The sequence below is a fragment of the Balaenoptera musculus genome, chromosome 17 (genome assembly GCF_009873245.2).
Source record: "Balaenoptera musculus isolate JJ_BM4_2016_0621 chromosome 17, mBalMus1.pri.v3, whole genome shotgun sequence".
Classification (NCBI taxonomy): Eukaryota; Metazoa; Chordata; class Mammalia; order Artiodactyla; family Balaenopteridae; genus Balaenoptera; species Balaenoptera musculus.
In genome coordinates, this window is record NC_045801.1 from 73,281,380 (window position 1) to 73,300,476 (window position 19,097).

The 19,097-nt window shown below is 42.1% G+C and overlaps 2 protein-coding genes across 3 annotated transcripts in view; one reads left to right on the forward strand and one right to left on the reverse strand.

The window, feature by feature from the left end:
- The window catches only part of RAB2A (RAB2A, member RAS oncogene family), a 77,329-nt gene extending 73,636 nt beyond the window's left edge, over positions 1 to 3,693 (reverse strand). The window contains exon 1 of one of the 2 annotated variants that reach the window (XM_036829821.1): positions 3,361 to 3,693. In XM_036829821.1, the coding sequence (XP_036685716.1) occupies positions 3,361 to 3,406 (46 nt within the window). In that variant the 5' untranslated portion in view covers positions 3,407 to 3,693. The remainder of the gene's footprint in view (positions 1 to 3,360) is intronic. The other variant, XM_036829819.1, reaches the window with a different exon arrangement.
- Positions 3,694 to 3,798: 105 nt separating this feature from the next.
- The window catches only part of CA8 (carbonic anhydrase 8), a 230,125-nt gene continuing 214,826 nt past the window's right edge, over positions 3,799 to 19,097 (forward strand). The window contains exons 1-2 of the mRNA XM_036830406.1: positions 3,799 to 4,066; positions 5,054 to 5,143. The gene's annotated coding sequence lies outside the window, so the exon portion shown is untranslated. The remainder of the gene's footprint in view (positions 4,067 to 5,053; positions 5,144 to 19,097) is intronic.

The following is a 19,097-nucleotide window of genomic DNA, read 5'->3' on the forward strand; positions in this document are numbered from 1 at the left end:
TTAGAAAATACATTCAGATGATGTGATAATGTGTGACCAGGCTGGTCTTGTTTATTTACTTATATAGCACTTGTCCCTGAAAGAGTTTAAGCAAAAACAAAAACAAGCCAACCAAACCAAACGGTGGAGGTGGGCAGAGAAGGAAGAAGAGTGGAGGCGACCGGCCCCAGGCGACAGGGAGGTGTGGGGTTTGTTATCATCTTAAAAGAATGAACGAATAGGAGTTGCTCAGGTGAAAAAGTTCTGACCTAACCTGTCTTTTCCCTTTGGCTGGGAGTGGGGCTTTGGGGAGTGGAGCACAGTAAGAAAGGGTATTTCAGACAGAACACAACCGGGTTTGTGCTTTTGTGTGCCTAGCTGAAAGGCAGGAAAGGGGAGGGAGGGTTAGTGATGAGATTTTAATCGAAGGCAGATGCCAGAATTTTAGAAGCAACAATTATAGGTTTACTACAATTTTTCTCTCCCTCTATACTTGATAATTATCTGCTTATAATATTAGTCCAGCCCTGTTAAAAGCTAATTTCCACTTTATATCTAGGTTTAAATGACACATTTTCCTAAATGATTTTTCAGGAACAAGACACTACCAATGAAAAATTTTAAAGCTATATTTTAACTACATTTGGCCACGCAGTAAGAAAACGAACATTTCAACAGTATCATGATCATGTAAAACATTTTAAAAGTCTCTTCGGTGAAAGAGGGAACTCTGGAAAGGAAAATGTGTGCGGTACTTCCACATTTGTCCTCATTTTATCTCTCTACTGAGAGAAGGGAAGGCTAATAATGACTGCTTCACAGGCTAGGGAAAGGGAGAATCAGGAAAAACAGTGATTTCCTTCTTTCTAAAATGCATATTTTTCACACTATGACTTTTTTAAAAGCCAGGATGGATTTCCCACTACTGATTACTGATCATTTTTTTTGCGTGTGGCGAGGGCCACATTAAGTGGACCTTACAGCTACGGGTATACTTTGAATTAAGAAAACATAGTAAAGGATTTTGGCCAAAGTTAATGATAGTAGTAAGAAAGTGGCAGAATTGGACTAAAGCATTCTTCTGTCAAGTTATTAATGTATGTTAGTGCGAACATTATGGCCTGTTTGGCTGTTCTTCCATCAATTTAATCAAACGTACGGAGCCTACCGTCCGTCTTCTACAGGCTCTTCCTGGAATACAAAACCATACAAAACACCTTTTCTGCCCTCAAGAGGTACATAATCAATTATAAACGCCTACACAAGTGTCTACAGAACAGTCAGGAATTAATACCAGAAGAAGGATACAAAGTGGGATACATCCAGATAAGGAGTGGTGGTCACTTCCAGCCAGGATACCAGGAAAGCCTGACACATCAAAAGAACTTAATAAACATTGACTTTGAGAGATTGCAGAAGACTCAAGTTAGACTTTGAGGAATGACAGAATTTCGACAGAGAGGCACTCCAAGCAGAGAGGGTGGCAGAGACCAGGAAAAAGCACAGGGCCTCACTGGCAGGAGGAAAGTGGAGACTGGCAAATACTGGGAAAGAAGGCTAGAGAAGTTAAACATGGGCTAAAATATGGAGTTCCCTGAAGGTCAAACTAAAGAACGTGAACAGAGGAACAGCCTCCGAACAGTTGTGTTTGGGGAAGGTTAGCCTGACAGTCAGCTATACCAGCTGAGCTGGAGTGGGGTGAAAGTAAATGCTGTGGACAGTCCAGGGTCAAGTGCTCAGTGCCGGAACTAGGTGGTAACGGTAGCAATGGCAAGAAAGAATGTCCTCCCTTTGAACGACCAGGGGACTGTTTTTGCATGAGGGCAAATTCCCAAAGAAGGGAGCACCGCCTTGTGAATATTTGTAGCCCCACTACTCCCAGTACAATATTTTACCTACAGCAGATGCTTGGTAAGTAAACTGAACGAAGGCAACCTGTGAAGGCTAATTTGAAGCGTCACTACCGCTTCATGTCCATAATCACTCTTCTCTCTACTTCTCAAACCCACTCATGTAGCAGTTAACGTGAACTCCCTCTTCCAATCTCAGTGTTACAGCCTTAATCAAAATTTGCCAGTAGGCTTTAGAACCCCACTTCCTTCAAGTATGCCACAGCATTTAAAAAAGTATATAGATGCGCTATGAACATGTGCAAAACATTGCTTTATCCAAGAATTTACGCAGAAAACTATCCCGTTTCCACACGCACACCAAAAAGCCTTGCTGAAAGACTATGTTTACAGCAGAAAGTTTTTCTTTTAGGCAGCAATCAACATGCTTCTTGTGCTACTTATTCAATCTGCCATATCACTAGTGCAACCACAAGCTGCTGCTTACATTTCCAAAGTTGTGCAAAGGGTCCAAAGTTGTGCAAGAGTCATCACTGAAATCAGACTCCGGTATATTAATAGTTATAACACCTGAACAAGTCTTAGTTTTATTATCAGATTCAAAGTAATACCCAAAAATCACAGATATTAAAAATATTTTCAACGAGTTTGGCTACTGTATCTGCGAAATACAATGGGATGTTATCTTCAGTGCAAATAACTGTATTTCTTTCTGCTTCGAATGGACATCAATTCACCTGATAACTGGCAGTTGTGAGCCTGGATTTGATGTATCGAAAAAAAACAAAGTGTCCCCAACACACACACACACACACACGCCAGCGCACACCCTAGAGCGCTGAACGACCTTGCATTAGTATCAAAGAACCCCAAGTTTACACGTGGCAGAAGTCAACAGAACTCTTTCATGCCTTAATGACCTCGAAAGGGATTCCCCAGGCGTCAAGTAACAGGATGGGACTTACTCTGACTTGGGAGCTGAGAGTAATAAAACTACATACCTATATTACTACTATTATTATTTTTTAGAGGTTTCTGTCTGTCCTCAGCTGGCTGTCCCACGCCAGCGAGCGCTCTGTCCGGGCCTCGGCAGGTGCGTGTGGGTCAGGAAGCCCAAGGCCCTCCTCCCATCACCGTCTGCTCTCCTCGGCCCCGCTTTCCTCTCTGGGGGGCGGCGAAGAGGCCCAAGGCGAGGGGCCCGGGGCAGGGCGTGCGATCCTCAGAGCCAGGCCCTGACGGCCCCGGGATGGGCCGGCCCTCCTCTCATACACTCCCCAGATCGCGCGTCGAAACGGCGGCCGCGGCCCCCAGCTGCAGGGCCGGGGCCGGGGCGGCGGGCCGGCCCGGCCCGGCCAGGCCGCGGCCGCTCGCAGTGCCCACGTCACCAGCTCCAGCACTGCGGAAATAGAGCGGCGCGGCCGGCGGGGAGGCGCCCGGCGGCGGCGGCTCCCGCGCCGCGGCCAGACGCCGTCTGCCGCTCAGCCCCGGCCCGGAGGCCGCCGACCCCCGCCCGCCGCGCTCCCGGGCTCACCTGTGTCGCCGATGATAATGTACTTGAAGAGATAGGCGTACGCCATGGCCGCGGCCGCTCGGTGCCAGGGCACACGGCTCCTCCTCCTGCTCGGGCTCCTCCTCCTCCTCCTCCGCGCCCCTCACCCCGGCGCCGCTCGGCCTCGAAACGCCAGGCCCCGCCCGCCGCAGCCGCCGCCGTCGTCGTCAGCCGCCGGGAGTGAGGGGCCGAGAGGAAGCGGGACAAACCGACACCGTCTGAGCCAAGAAAGACAGCGCCCAGCGGAGCCCGGCTGAACAATAACAGCCGCCGCAGCGCCTCCGCCCCGCCTCCGCGCCGACCCGGAAGTGCTGCCGCCGCCGGCGCCGCCGGGGGAAAGGGGAGGAGCCCCGCACGCCGGCAGCGCCCCGGCGGCCGGAGCCCCGCCCCGCCAGAGCCCCGCCCCGCCCCGCCCTGCCTCGCCGGAGACCCTCCCGGCGCCGCGTCGGCCTCTGCCGTCCGCCCAGTCGGCCCAGAGCCGGGAGAGGCTGGACGCCGGTCTTGCCGGCATGTTTGAGCGGCAGACGCCGGCGGCCGGGAGACGCTGGGGCAGGGGCGGGGCCTTGCGGCTCCGTCGCCGCGACGCGAGCAGAGCCGCGTCTTTCCGCCCTGCGGTGGGGACGCGGGACACGTGGTGGGAAGGCGGAGGTCGCGTTCGGCGCAGGGCCTGCCCTGGGCCCGTGACAAGGTGTTCGAAAATGATGGGGCCTCTCGGGGCGGGGTTGGAGGGCGAGGCTGTATCTGTGGTGCGGGACGGGGCTTTGACAGGGAAAATGGAAGTGTTTGTAAATTCGAAACCCTAAGTTAGGGAATATGCGGTAAACCACGATATGCACCTGCGGTGGAATACTATGCGGTCTTAAAAAAAAAAAAAGCCTGACTTAACGTTACGCAAAAACAAGGCACAGGACTCAGTGTATAAATATACATTTATGTTATATATATTATTTATATATACAACTATCTTATATATAGTAAGTGATACATAAATTACATTTGTATGTTTATAAGCTATATTTTATTGTTACATAAATATAAATAACTTATTTTACCATTGTGTAGAAAAATGACAGTAATATACTTAGAGACCCATAGTACGTAGTCAATCTGAAAGGACACAACTGGGACCAGGGGAAGGAGGGGATGGGATTGGAGGGAAGATCTACTTTTCACTGAATTTTTCAAGGGCAGTTTGAAATTTTTGCAGTGTTCATGAATAACCTATTGGAAAATGCACTTAAAGGAAAAAAAGTAACTTTTTTGTTTATTCAACTAACACTTTAAGTACATGCTATATTTCGTGCACTGCTAGGCCCTGGAACTAAAGGCAGACACTGTTCTAAAGGAGCACGCAGATTTTGGAAGAGGAGATGCAAGACAGAGTTAAAAGTGTCAGGATAGGTTATCTAGAGAAGATGATGTCTGACCCAGAAACATGAAGGAAGAGTTTGTCAAAAGGACAAAAGGTGGGGGAAGGGAACTGAAGTTTAGGCACGAGAAACAATGTGCAAAGGTCCTGGATCTGTTCAGGGAATTTAAAGTTGCATAAGGAAGCTCATTTGCTAACCCATAGCCTCTAATGTTGGCAGTGGAAGGAGAGCCATTGCTAGGGCAGAAGTGACTGGGGTTTAGTGGCTCTGGTTCCTGTTGTCTAATATTTTCCTCTCCCTTTTAGGATCTGTCATTCTACCGAAACCTACACGCTGGGCTGGCAGTAGTTAGTTGCTACGTGGTTTGAATGGCCTTTCCAAACGTCAACTCACAGGTTTTTGTTTGTTTGTTTGTTTTTACTGTTTGGAGGGGATTTTCAGAGATAACACACAAAAATTTGATGTGAAAAATTACCTGGGATTGCATAATCTAGTTCACTCATCTTTAGTTTGGGGGAGGAGAAGTCCCTTCTTAGGCCTGCCATGTTCCAAAGGCCATTTTGTCCCTCCCATCTGAGTGCCTTCACTCAAGTCTTTCCTGGTGATAGACATGTAGAAAGTTCTCTCCTTCCAGGAGAAACTCAATTTCTTACTACTCTCAGCGGTATGCCCTTTACACATAGCCTGAACAGGACAACTCTATGGGATGTTCCACGAAAGCCTAGCATCCTTACGATCGGAAGCATTCCCATACTCTTAGAGGAGGAGAACTGTGGGAGAAGTCACTGGTGCCAGGTCACGCACGGGCTTGTTGCCATGTCAGGATGCATGGGGCACTTTACCCAGTGGACACAGGGAAACTGGGAAGAGAAAGGTCAGAACTGAATGTAAAATATTATAGAAAAGGATATGTATAGAGCTTTAGAGGCAATGCAGCGTAAAGAGAACTTAGGAAACCTGCTTTTGATCTTGGTCTTACCACAAACTGGTTGGATGATTGTTGCAAATCTTTTGGCCTCCTAGAGCGTTGACACACTCATTGATAAAGCGACGGAGCTAAGTGTTACCTGAAAGGTCTATTCCAAGTCTGAAGTCCTTTAATTTTATGTCTATCCACCTCCAGATCTAAAGCACCTGTAAAGTAGGTGGTAATCTTTCTCTCATGAAAATGTCAGGGCCACAGGATTGAAGTGTATATGGTTCTTGCACAGAACTGAGAGGTGTTACAGTTATTGGTGCGCAGGAATTATAACAGTCAGTGGCTTTGAAAAGAGCAAGGACTAGATTTTCAAGTCCCTCGCTGAGCCTCGGTTTCCTTGTCTGGAAAATGTAGAGAATAACTGCTTCACAAAGTCAATTTAAGATCAAATGAGATAATATATGTGAAGATATTTTGTAAATTATGAAAAACATATACTTAATACGTGAGACCCTTAGTGCTGCATAATTTTTAAAAATTACCTCGAGGGAGTTAAGGCCTAATCACTATACAAATTCCTGTTTTAAAGTCAGCTCCTTTCCTGTCTCTATTTTATGTCTCGATGTTTATTTTTTTCTATGTGTAATTCATAATATTTTGTTATATTTTCTCTAAGCCTATATGCTGTCTTAAATTCTCTTTGAAACAAGGTGTAAATAAAACCCACACAAGCTTCATTTTAAACACTTTACTTAGCCCCCAAAATCCAAAGACATTTTTTCAAGAAAAACTCCTTAGGCAAAAATGACAGAAATAAAACTCTCTCCCCTTAAATCATAGGATACTTCCTGGGATTTTCCATTCTGTTCGATTTTCAGCTATAATTTCACTCCCTTGGGGATGAATTCTGATAACCTCATCTCTCAGTCTTACATCATATGTGGTCTGAAGGTCATAACTGTGAAATTTAAGGATTGTTTAAGGCTACATTCTCCAAGGTCTCCTTATTCAAGTTTTCCATGACATTTTAAAGCAGAGTATAATATTAGACTTTTGAATTTACTCTTCCCAACCAAACTTTTCATGTGTTTAAATTTTCTCTGGTTTTGATCGCTCTCAGACTGTGGGAAGAGAGGTAGTGGGGGAATGGAATGGGAGAGGAGTGGCTTGGAATACTGTAAGCCATAGGTTCTTACTTTGGTTCCCATGGTTTCCTTAGCCAGCTCTCGAATGCACTCTGGGAGCCCTGTGATCCTTCAGAAATGATACGCACAATGTTGTATGGATTTGCATATATGTAATTTTACGGGAGAGATCCTCGCACGAGTCCATGACCCAGAAATAATTAAGAACCACTGTGAAATGCTTGCTTTCAGCCATTTCTAAACACCATGACAGAATTAATTTTCCTGCATATACTAATAAGCTCAGTAGCAGTTCTGGAGGAAGAAAGAACTCCGTTCAACTCTTGAATTTACCCCCTATCAGTTGAGTGATCTTGGATAAATTACTAAACTCTCTAAGCCTTAGATTCCTCATGAGATGACACAAGTGTCTAGCAAAGTGTCAAGCTCTCAGGAGACACTAAGTAAACAATGAAGTCATTTCCCCCTTTCCTTCACCCTCTCCCTGTCTTCCACCTCCAACCTGTCACTAAGAACTGTAGGAGTTAAATGAGCCCAACAAAGACCCTCCCTTAAAGGAGATTAGAGTCTCTCTCATGCTAAGTCATGGGTAGTCATTGTAATATATAATGAAATAATCATACAACTCACCATAATGCAGAATCAGTGGGAGCCCTGAGCTTCTTTTCCTGCAACTAGATGGTCCCATCTGGGGTGATGGGAGACAGTGACACCCGAAGTGTGTTGCTTGTGTCCACTCTACTCTGTAACAATCAGCTTAATTGTCACTTGCCACTCACTGATAGGGTTTTGATATGTCTGCAAGCAATTGATTTACTATGGTCTCTGTGCAGTCAAACCTCTCTGCTAATGATAACCTGCATATGTAGCTGCTCCCCAGCAGAAGCGGAAGGAGGACCATCTAAGCTGAGCCTTAAAGGGCCTTATCTTTCATAGTTATTGCTTTACTAGTCATTCCAGATGTTTCAGCAGCCCTCTCCACTGTACTTTGTTCACCTTATCCACCTCATCTGCCATTTATATTCTTATTGGGTAACACACTTAGTATTCCCTCTCTTACTTTTCTACTCATGACCGATTTCTGACCACTTGTCAAAGCCAGAAATGACTGTTTTCTCTCTTCCATTCCATTCTTTTTTTTTTTTTTAAACATCTTTATTGGAGTATAATTGCTTTATACTTCCATTCCATTCTGCTCATCCTTCAGAAGTTTACTTGAAGGGTCAAAATGGAATGATTGCAAATTCGCATCCTGAGTCAATGTGTGTGTAGGTGAGTGAAGAAACTTTCTTTTGTATGTAGGTTAGTTTTTTTATCGATGGACTTACCATTCATAATAGAAGGGGCCTACATAAGTGCACAACTGAGAGAAACAGTGAATATTGGAATAATAATAAGCTCATTTTATAAAATCGTGGATTAAAAAGTATAACTACATAAAATATTTTGAATTAATGATTAATAACAAATTTAAAAATGAGTTAAAAACCAAAATAGTGTTCTTAAACTACCTACTTTTCTCAGTCCTTAACAGTTGCCTAGTGCTTTCCACAGAGAGAGTGGTCTGGGGAATGGCCCAATATTGGATTCCAGGAGGCCTGAATTACAGTCTTTCTTGCCACCAACAAGCTGACCTTGAGAATTTTTGTCATATACTCAATAGAGGTGATAATTCCAGTTGCTAATAGAATCACTGGGAGGTAGATGTGAGAGCACTCTGAAAAGTACATTATTACTAAGAGAGAGTGTATGTACCAAATTGCAGGTGAATGATTTTCTTGAATGTATCTAGGTATGTTAGAAGACTGACCCCTATAGAACTGTATAACATCAGTAATATTTTACTATCTGCATTGTTGGGTTTTTGTCAGCAAAGACTAGACCATGCAGTTACTTCAAACCCTCTGGTTTGAACACATATTCATCCATTTATCCTGTATGTGTTCTATGTCTTGTGTTCATTGGTAGGTGTCCTTATTTTGGAAAAGTCGGGATCAGGATGAGAATGAGGATACCTGAGGAGTGCACCTCACATTTTGCTGAAGAGAGAACCATTTACTACTCCCATGAGTGTTTCAGTTTATTTTAATCTTTACCCATGAAGGTCTTTAAATTTTGGTAAAGGGAAATCCATTTTCTCTCCATTTTTGAGGACATGATAAGCTAGCTGTGTCCCAGTGGGAGGTGCGGACACTGAAAACCTTCTGTCACTGATGTCTTTTGTGTGAGATGGGTGCCAGGAATTACGAGATCACATTTCAACCTTCTTCCAGCTCCCCTCCCTCCTATATAATCTTTATCTCTGCTTCTAACAGTCTCATTATCAGAATTATCAACATATGGAGTGAGAGAGAGGAAAATGACTATCAAAGAATCACATTTTCACTTCTAATATGGAGAAAATAGGAGTCTATTTGTCCAAACTTTTTTATTTTAAAAAAGTTAATAAAAAAATAAATCTGTTCTTCAAACGTTGAGGTTACATCCAAAGGCTCCAAGAATCATTTCTGTACTTCTACTGCTCTTTTAAATTTCTCAGTTTAAGTAATCTGGGGATCAATTCCCAGCAATTTCTTCAAATGAAACAGATTATGAAAAAGTACAGTATAACTTTACAACAGCAGTAGACATTTATTCTCACACAATTTTTATGCATCAGAAATCTAGGAGCAGCTTAGCTGGGTGGCTCTGGCTTGGAGGTCTCTTCATGGGGTTGCAGTTAATCTTTCAGCCAGGGCTGCAGTCTGCAGTCATCTGAAGGCTCGATTGGGGCTGGATGATTTATTCCCAAGGTGGCTTATGGCTGAGGCCTTAGTTCTGTACCACATGGACCTCCCAGAGGACTGCTTAGTAGCTTCATGACATGGAAGCTGATTTCTCCCAGCGTGAGAGATATGAGAGAGTGAGCATAAGGCCAAAACCTCAGTGTCTTTTATGACCTAACCTTGGAAGTCACATCCCTCCACTTCTGCTGTATCCTTCTGGTCCCATGGACCCACTGTGATAAAACATAGGAAGGGACTGTACAAGGACATTAATAACCAGAGGTGAGGATCACTGTCATCTTAGAAGCTGGCTACCACAACCTACAGAGATCAAGTGAAAACAAGGATCTAATGTATGTCTAACCATCTGAAATCAGATACATTTTGGGTCAAATCAGTTTCGTTTAACCTGTCTACAATAAAATTTTACTATAAATAGATTAGTCTATAAAGAAGTTTATTGTGGTTTTGGTTTTGTGCACTTCTAAAAGTAGTTTTGAAAAAAAAGACCTGAAAAAGAATCATTTTACAGTTACAAAAGGAAGAGAAAACATATTTTTCAGGTTTTAAAAATTACATTTCAAAGCAATTTTTTGAGGATCAAATACAACGACAACATATCTCCTAAAAAGGATTTTTAAAAAGGAATTGCTGTTTGTTTTCATCTCAAGTCCTTAAGGATTCATGTGGTTCAAGAGAGTTAACAATTTATTTCCACTTTTTCATTAACTTATTTGAATAATTTTATGGGAATCAATATTCTACCTGCACATATTTCCTACCTGCACTGTTATGTCCAAATATTATAGCAGTTGATCATGCGTTTTATGTCTCAGGTTTAAAAAAATCTATATTACAACATGGATGGACCTAGAGATTGTCATACTGAGTGAAGTAAGTCAGACAGAGAAAGACAAATATCAAGTGATATCGCTTATATGTGGAATCTAAAAAAGTGGTACAAATGAACCTATTTACAAAACAAATTGAGTCACAGATGTAGAAAACAAACTATGGTTACCAAGGGGGAAGGGAGTGGGTGGATAATTGGGAGATTGGGATTGACATATACACACTACTATATATAAAAGAGAACTGATAACCTACTGTATAGCACAGGGAACTCTATTCAGTGCTCTGTAATGACCTATATGGGAATGGAGTCTAGAAGAGAGTGGATATGTGTATACATATGGCTGATTCACTTTGCTGTACAGCAGAAACTAACACAACATTGCAAATCAACTAGACTCCAATAAAAAATTAATTTAAAAAATCTACATTAAATGGAGGTAGTGGAAACACTGCCTTAAGTTTAAAAGGTTTAATGTACAAACAAGTAGAGTTTGACTATCATCTTATTCCTTAAATGTAGTGTTTTCTTGTACTGTAATATTTATTAGAAAAACTGCAGGATTATGTCACTTTGGGGTCTTATCTTGAAATTTTCATTACTAGACTTAATGGAGAAGATTTTTTATTCTTAGTAAATGGATAATTTTCTTCACACTGCATTTGATACAAATTATAATACAAAAGCGTCTGTTAGAGCAGATTATTCATCATTGATATACTCTACTTTTTGTTAATTTTTCCTTTAGAAGAATCAATTATAGACAAAGACCTCTTTAGAACTAGATCCCGCTTTCTCTCTTTGAATCAACTGAGTGCATTTCTGGAAGGTTCTCGTTTCACTTCACTCCAAAAAACACTAAATCCAAATGCCAAAAGTGAGATTGTCTCATCTGAACCCTGAGATAAGCTATTTTGCTTATTTATAACAGAACAGACTGAGATTCTTGAATTACTAATTGAAACACAAAAACTGAATTATTTACATTTTCTTTCTTGGAAACAGGCAGAGATGAGGAAGTAAGTATAAAGATCTCCCTTGACTTACTGTAGGGTTACATCCAGATAAACCCATCATAAGTTGAAAATATCTGTTAAGTTGAAAACGCATTTAATACACCTACTGAATATAGCTTAGCCTATATACCTTAAACGTGCTCAGAACACTTACATTAGCCTACATTTGGGCAGAATCCTCTAACACCAAGCTTATTTTATAATGGTGTTGAATATATCATGTAATTTCTCGAATACTCTACTGAAAGTGAAAAACAGAATGGTCGTCTAAGTGCAGAATGGTTGTGAGCGTACCATTGTTTACCCCCATGGTCGCGTGGCTCCCTGGTGACTGCGGTTCACTGTGCTGCCCAGCATCACGAGAGAGAGTATTGTACAGCATATCACTAGCCTGGGAAAGAGCAAAATTCAGCATTCAAAGTACATGTTCTACTGAATGTGTACCCCTTTTGTAAAATCGAAAAATCGTTAAGTCAAACCATGGTAAGTCAGGGACTCTCTGTACAGTATGTTTGACTATAAGCGACCCAGGATACAGGAAATGGAAGGTGGGCTCAGTATACAGGCCTCCCACCATTAACATGAATTCACTTAAGAAAAATTTGAAGTCAGGAGACAACTACTCAGTGTGATTAATTTAATGTAGCTGTATAAGAAAGAATTGAGACCTGCTCTTCATATGTCAGGTACTAGGCCAGGTGCTAAGGATATATATATAGAGAGAGAGAGAGAGAAACTAAGGAATCTTAAGCTCAGGGTCCCTCACTTGCATGACCCCTTCCAAGGCAAATGTGTGCACGTGGTCAATTTTCTTTTTTGGTAAAATTTGCAAAAGTAAGATATTTAAACTTTAATTTGTGAATTCTGTTCTTTCTCTCCACTGACACTTTCCCCTTGTGTTGGGAGGTGCTGGAGTGTCTACAGGGTTTTTTTGTTTTGTTTTTGGTAATGGTTAAGGAAGGGTTGAGAGTTGAGTGAGGGAGACATTTAGCTCCCTAGGGTATATTTATTCGGTTTCTCATGTGTGTAGTTGAATCATTCCAAGTTGTCCAGCATAGAAAAGGATTCCAGGGGACTTCCCTGGTGGCGCAGTGGTTAAGACTCCACGCTCCCAATGCAGGGGGCCTGGGTTCGATCTCTGGTCAGGGAACTAGATCCCACACGCATGCCGCAACTAAGCGTTCACATGCCACAACTAAGGAGCCCACATGCCGCAACTAAGGAGCCCGCCTGCCACAACTAAGACCCGGCGCAAACAAACAAAACAACAACAAAAACACATGGTATTCTTTAAAAAATAAAAAAAAAAGGCTTCCAGGAATACTGTAATCCCTAGTGTGCTGACTCATCATATGGTGTAGCGGTCATATCTCAATAGAAGCATGTCCTACTAGATTCGTTTTCTATTGCTGAGTAACAAAATACCACAAACTTACTGGCGAAAAACAATACCCATTTATTAGCTCGCAGTTCTGTAGGGCAGAAGTCTGGGCCTGGTGTAGATGGGTTCTCTTCTCAGGACCTCAGAAGGCTAAAATCAAGGTGTCCACCTAGCTGCGTTCTCATCTGGAGCTTGGGGTCCTTTTGCAGGCCCGTGTGATGTGGCAGGATTCAGCCTCCTGCAGTTGTAGGACTGAGGTCCCTACTTCTTTTCTGGCTATTAACCAGGAGCTGCTATCAGCAACTAGAGGCTCCTGCTTTCCTTGCCACATGGCTGACTCCATCTTCAAAGCCAACAACAGAGAATCTCCCTCATTTTTAATCCCTCCTGCTTTGAATCTCTTTGTTAGGAAGGGCCCCGTCACTTTTAAAGACTCAACTGATTAGGTCTGGCCCATCCAGGACCATCTCCCTATCTTGAAGTCAATTGTTTTGGGACATTAATTGAATCTGCAGAATCATTTCACAGCAGCATCTAAGTTAGTATTTGGTTGAACAACTGGGAGAAAGTGTGTGTACACGGGGGAGTGGAGATCTTGGGGACCATCTTAGACTTCTGCCTATAAGCACTGGACATATATATATATAGCTTAGTAGAAGATATACCTATTATAAAGCTTTCCAACTCAGAATAGATACCTTCAAAGACTCAGAAGAAAAATTCAAACATAAATAAATGAAAATTTATTCTAACTTGACACAGCTCTAGTGAACCATTTTAACTGCAATGTTTCTATTAAAACTAATAAGAAATTACAGGCTCCTAATTTATTTATTAAAAACCTAGAGATTGTTATTTATTGAAAACAAAGAGTTCATAAAAAAAATAGAAGATGCAATAAAAGCAATAAAGATGAATGATAAAATTAATAAAAATCATCCTGTCATAGAGAACTAAACTGTAACAAAAGTCTTTACAGGACACAGCAAGAGCCATAGTTTGTTACAAAAAAGAAATAAATTTTGAAAAGAAGTAACAAGTAGGCTCAGTGCCTGTCTTGGACTCTGGACAGAGGAGGGGGCCCTGCCCTGATCCCCGCACTTGAGAGCACCTTGCTCGTCATAAATGCTGAAGCACAGGGAGAGTTAGCTTGCTTTTTGACCTCATGGAAGAGGTTTCTGAAAGTTTGGCACCCAGAAGAAGACTGGGGATTATAAGAGGGGGACGGGCAAGGAGGCCTGGCCCCGAAGCCAGAGGAGACCGAGGCAGGAGACGGTGTGCGGGGTCAGGAGGGACTCGGCACCCCAGCCCTTGGAGACCAGCAACTGAAGAGCTGCTTCAAGCTGGTCACTCCACACCACCCCGGTGGTTGTCAGGGTCCCCAGACGCTTGCTTTTTCCTCTCTTCTGCTCTGCTGGTATAGTTTTGAGAGGTGAACTTCCAGAAGGGATGGGATTTTTTGCAAGGCAAGAGGGAGGGTATATGCCCACCCTGATTTCCTGAGGCTCTTAACCATGTCCCTCCCCTCTGGCTTCCAGAGGGGTCCAGGCAGCAGCAAAGCTTCCAGGGTCCAGCCAGCCACAGCTAGCTGATGTAGTATATACGGAAGGACTGAGAAAGAGAACAGACAAGCATGATTCCTAGATATTTTGCCAAATGAACAGGGTAACGCATTAATTGCAGGAGGAGAAGAACAGGTAGGTGGGAAAGGGGAGAGAATCAAAGATTCTGTTTTGGACACGTTGAACTGAGATGCCAACAGTCATTCAAGTGGAGAGATCAAATGAGCAATTGGACATTTGGGTCTGGGGCTTGGGGGAGTGGTCTGAGCTCCAGATAGAAATACCATACAGCTGGTACGGTTGTTGGGACCACATGTTTTTTCAAGTGTCTGATAGACCCTTGTGGTTCTTCTATTGTGTATTATCTGTTTGCGTGCTCTACCTATGTATCTATTAAGTCTCTGACAATCATTGTTAAAATTCACATACGTTTAATACAATTGAAAATGTGTAACGAACCACCCAAATCATTTAATCTTCACAACAAATCTGATAGTTTTTAAATTAATTTATGTATTTTTATTTTTTGCATTTTACCCTGAGGGTTTTTTTTTTTAATTGACTTACAGTGTTGTGTTAGTTTCAGGTGTACAGCAAAGTGATTCAGTTCTTTCCCCTTATAGTTTATTACAAAATATGAGTATAGTTCCCTGTGCTATACAGTAGGTCTTTGTTGGTTTTCAATTTTTTATATGGTAGTGTGTATATGTTAATCCCGCTGATAGTTTTTTAATTTAAAATATTTAAAGAAAAAGAATAATAATCAGAAATGGAAAAAAATGTGAGGAAGTGGAAATTCTTTTGTAAAACTTGAAAGGGCAAATTGAATCAATTTTTAAAAAGGTAGTGAAAGGATTATCATAATCCTTTAATATATGCAAACACTTGAACCTAAATTTCCAAATTCTGATAATATGGCTAAAAGAAATAAAAATAAATATATAGAGAAAAAGTCTTTATTTGATAGAAAAAGAGACTGAAGCTTAAAGAGTTTAAATAATTTCTCATGTCATGACAGCTAGTAAGTGACAGTGCTGGAAGTTGGAAGTACGGGTCTAATGAGAGTTTTGACCTCCACATACAAATTTAGAGGTCATCAGCATGTAACATGTAAGAAAAATGTATTTGTCCTCCACAAGGAAGTGACGAATGCTTTATGTTCATGAAGAAGGGTTAGATTCAGTCTCCCAAGGGAACTCACAAGTTGGTATATATAGTAAATGAAGCTTAGAAACCTGATTTCTCTACACATCAAAAGTGAATCCATCTTTCAGAAATGGACTCACATTAACCTAGTTTATGAGTCTGATTTTTAAAAGTAGAATGTCAAATTGCAATAAGAAATCACTATCTCAGAGACAGGAATGTGTAAAATTCATTCCACTAGCTTTTTCTTATCCTTACAAAGAGTAAAGTGCATGGAAATATTTAATGACTTTAAGCGGAGGGAACACGAAACATCCAGCTCATGTTTGGGATGGTCTTTCCTGGGGGTAAAACCTATGACTCCTAGTGCATTTCGTCCCCTCATTCATTTCATCAGTTCGACCACACCCTGTCTTCTCACTCTGACCTGCAAGCCGTATCTGTTTGGCCTCCAAAAGCATTTGTAACCCTGGCCCAATAGCCTTAACCAACTACCAAATATTTTGATGAGTCAAAAACTCCCTTGAGCAATATTTCAATAGAGAAGACCAATTTTTATCTCCAAAATTTTCCGTCTTCCAGCTTCTAAGACTGACCAGTCCTCCTTCTGATGGACTTACCCAATTCAATCAAATTACCATCAAGTTCTGGCTCTGGGATTCAACCTGGATCTTTAGGTCGCTTCTGGTGAACTTCATTTTGCAGTATATTAAGCCCCCTGTCTCATTAATTACCTACCATGTGACCTAGTGAAGACATTGATTCCACCTGAAATTCAGTTTCTTAATCTGTAGAACGGGGAAAATAATATCAAAATCATAGCATGACCGTGCAACGCAGAGGGTGTGTGAAGCTCTCAGTGTGTTATCTGTCATTTTCACTGCCTGCTTGTCATCATTACATGTCGAATGTTAGCCTTAACTCTCAGGGCACAAACTTACTTCCAAGTTCTTAGGAGAACCCTTGCTGTAAAATCCAGTGACTATAATCTCAGTCACACGTGGTTCTGATGCTAAGAAAAAATGGGACAGTGGGCCCTGTAACATGAGCTTCAAAATTAAACTGAGAAGCAGTAATCTGAGAGATTTTTTAAAAATTCGGCAGGAAACGTGGTGTTTTCTTTCATCAATAGATCCCTTTAGCATTTGTGTAAAGCTCATGGATGCCTGCTCAGAATAATGGTATCAAAGGTACAAAAACAAAAAAACAAGGATTACAGAAAAAATTATATTAGAATTGTTATTAAAATATTTCCAAAACAAATTTGTGTTAGAGTAATATATGCGCTTCTTTATTAATATATTAAAAACCAAGATCTAACAAGAGGTCTAATAATGGCCATAATTTAGCAGTTGGGATGAGTGTAAATGATATGACAAGATGTTTGTATCAATTGTATTGTAAGATGACAACATCGGTATTTCTATTAGTGACAAATCAGTAGATACTGCTAATACACCATGGTGCTGACAACAATCATAATTGAATAAAATGTTAAATTTCAGAGTTAATACAAATAAAGATGCAAATTTCCCCCTATCCATATCTATGTAATCCACAGCCCCCAGATTAAGAACCTATGCATCAGAGGGTGGTAAACACAGACTCCAAAAGAAGAGAGAATTTTTGAAGGACAAACTGATTGACACATTTAATAAAAAGATTAGAAATTATAAAGGTGAAAATACTGGGTTTGTCATTTAGGAGTTCATCAGTGGACATCGCTATTGAAGTTTCATTGGAGAAGTTGAGGTCATAAATCAGATAATAGTAGTTTAAGGATTAGTTGGGGAAGGGGAGTGCAAACACGAGGAAGTGGAGAAGTCGATGAAGATGGCACTTTTTTTTTTTTTTTTTTTGGCCAAGCCACATGGCTTGTGGGATCTTAGTTCCCCGACCAGGGATCAAACCCATGCCCCCTGGGTTTGAGGAAGCGCAGAGTCTTAACCACTGGACTGCCAGGGAAGTCCCGAAGATGGCACTTTTAAGGAGCTTGGCTGTGACGGGGCTGTGCCAGAGATAAGAAGTGCATCAGTAGGAGGGAGGACTTGGTTGACAAGAGAAGGTCTGGGTATAGTATGTATTTTGGGTAAAGAACCATAGAAAGGGAGAGTCAAGACAGAGGGAAAATGCGTGATGGAGAGAGAGGTACGCACTTCTGAGGAGGTAGGAAGAGTCTGGACCAAGAGAGGAAGTGAAGGAATTCACCTTGGACTGAGAAAAGAGCATCTCTTCTACTGAGAGGAGGGAGCTACACCAAAGGCAGATGCAGAAAAAATCTGAAGTAAAGAACAGAAAGTTGGGAAAGTTTTGAAATAGAAATCTGTACCTTTGTCCTGCCCTTCGCTGCCACTAGCCCAAAGGGGCATGTTCTTTATGTAGAGACAGCAGGACCTAAAAGCCTAAGACAGATATTATATCAGGTAGATTACTTGCCATGGTAAGCAACAGGAAGTCCAACATTTGGGATTTGTTATTTAACTTCATTGACTTAAGGAATAAAGGTGATTTATTGCCTCATTCAACAAAAAAACTCCAGAGATGAGTGAAGAGTTTTACATGAAAAGTTTTACATGAAAGTTTTACATGAAAAATTCCAGGGTAAAAAATCTGTTTCTTCCAGATATACTCTCTCCAGAGAGCTCCCTAGCAAACCTCCCCTTACACATCATTTACCCAAGCTGCATTTTTTTTTTATAAATTTATTTATTTTTATTTATTTATTTTTGGCTGTGTTGGGTCTTCGTTGACGCGCATGGGCTTTCTCTAGATGCGGCCAGTGGGGGTGACTCTTTGTTGCGGTGTGCGGGCTTCTCATTGCCGTGGCTTCTCTTGTTGTGGAGCATGGGCTCTAGGCGTGTGGGCTTCAGGAGTTGTGGCGTGCGGGCTCAGTAGTTGTGGCTCTCGGGCTCCAGAGCGCAGGCTCACTAGTTGTGGTGCACAGGCTTAGTTGTTCCGCGGCCTGTAGGATCTTCCTGGACCAGGGCTCGAACCCGTGTCCCCTGCATTGGCAGGCAGATGCTTAACCACTGCGCCACCAGGGAACTCCCCCAAGGTGCATTCTTATTCCTGGACCACCCCCTGTGGCAGAGAAATTCCACCCCGTGGTTGGCTTACCAACCACTGCGTAAGTTCCTGAACTGTCATTGGCAGGAAACACTGTGCTCCCTGTGGACCAGCTGTTCAAGCAGAGCCTTGGCATTCAGGTATGTGTTGGGCATTTTGGGTCATTAGAATGATTGCAAGAGGAAGTTAGGGATGCAAAACATCCCAAGATGCATGGGACAGTGCAGAGCAAAGAGCTGGCCAGCCCCAAATGCCCATTGTGCCTGCTGCTAAGAAATGCTGCTGTAGACAGAGAAGCCCACCCTTGAATTTCACTGGCTTCATGAGGAGGTGTGGTATAATAAGAAATATATTTGGTATGTCCCCATTCCTAGCACAGAGCTCCTAAAACCCTTGGAATTTCCTGAGTGATCAGAAAGTCTTTTGTTATTCATAAGGAGCCCATGTTTTGATCACACAGGAGTTTATACTAATGAGACTCAAGGCTGTGTCCCTA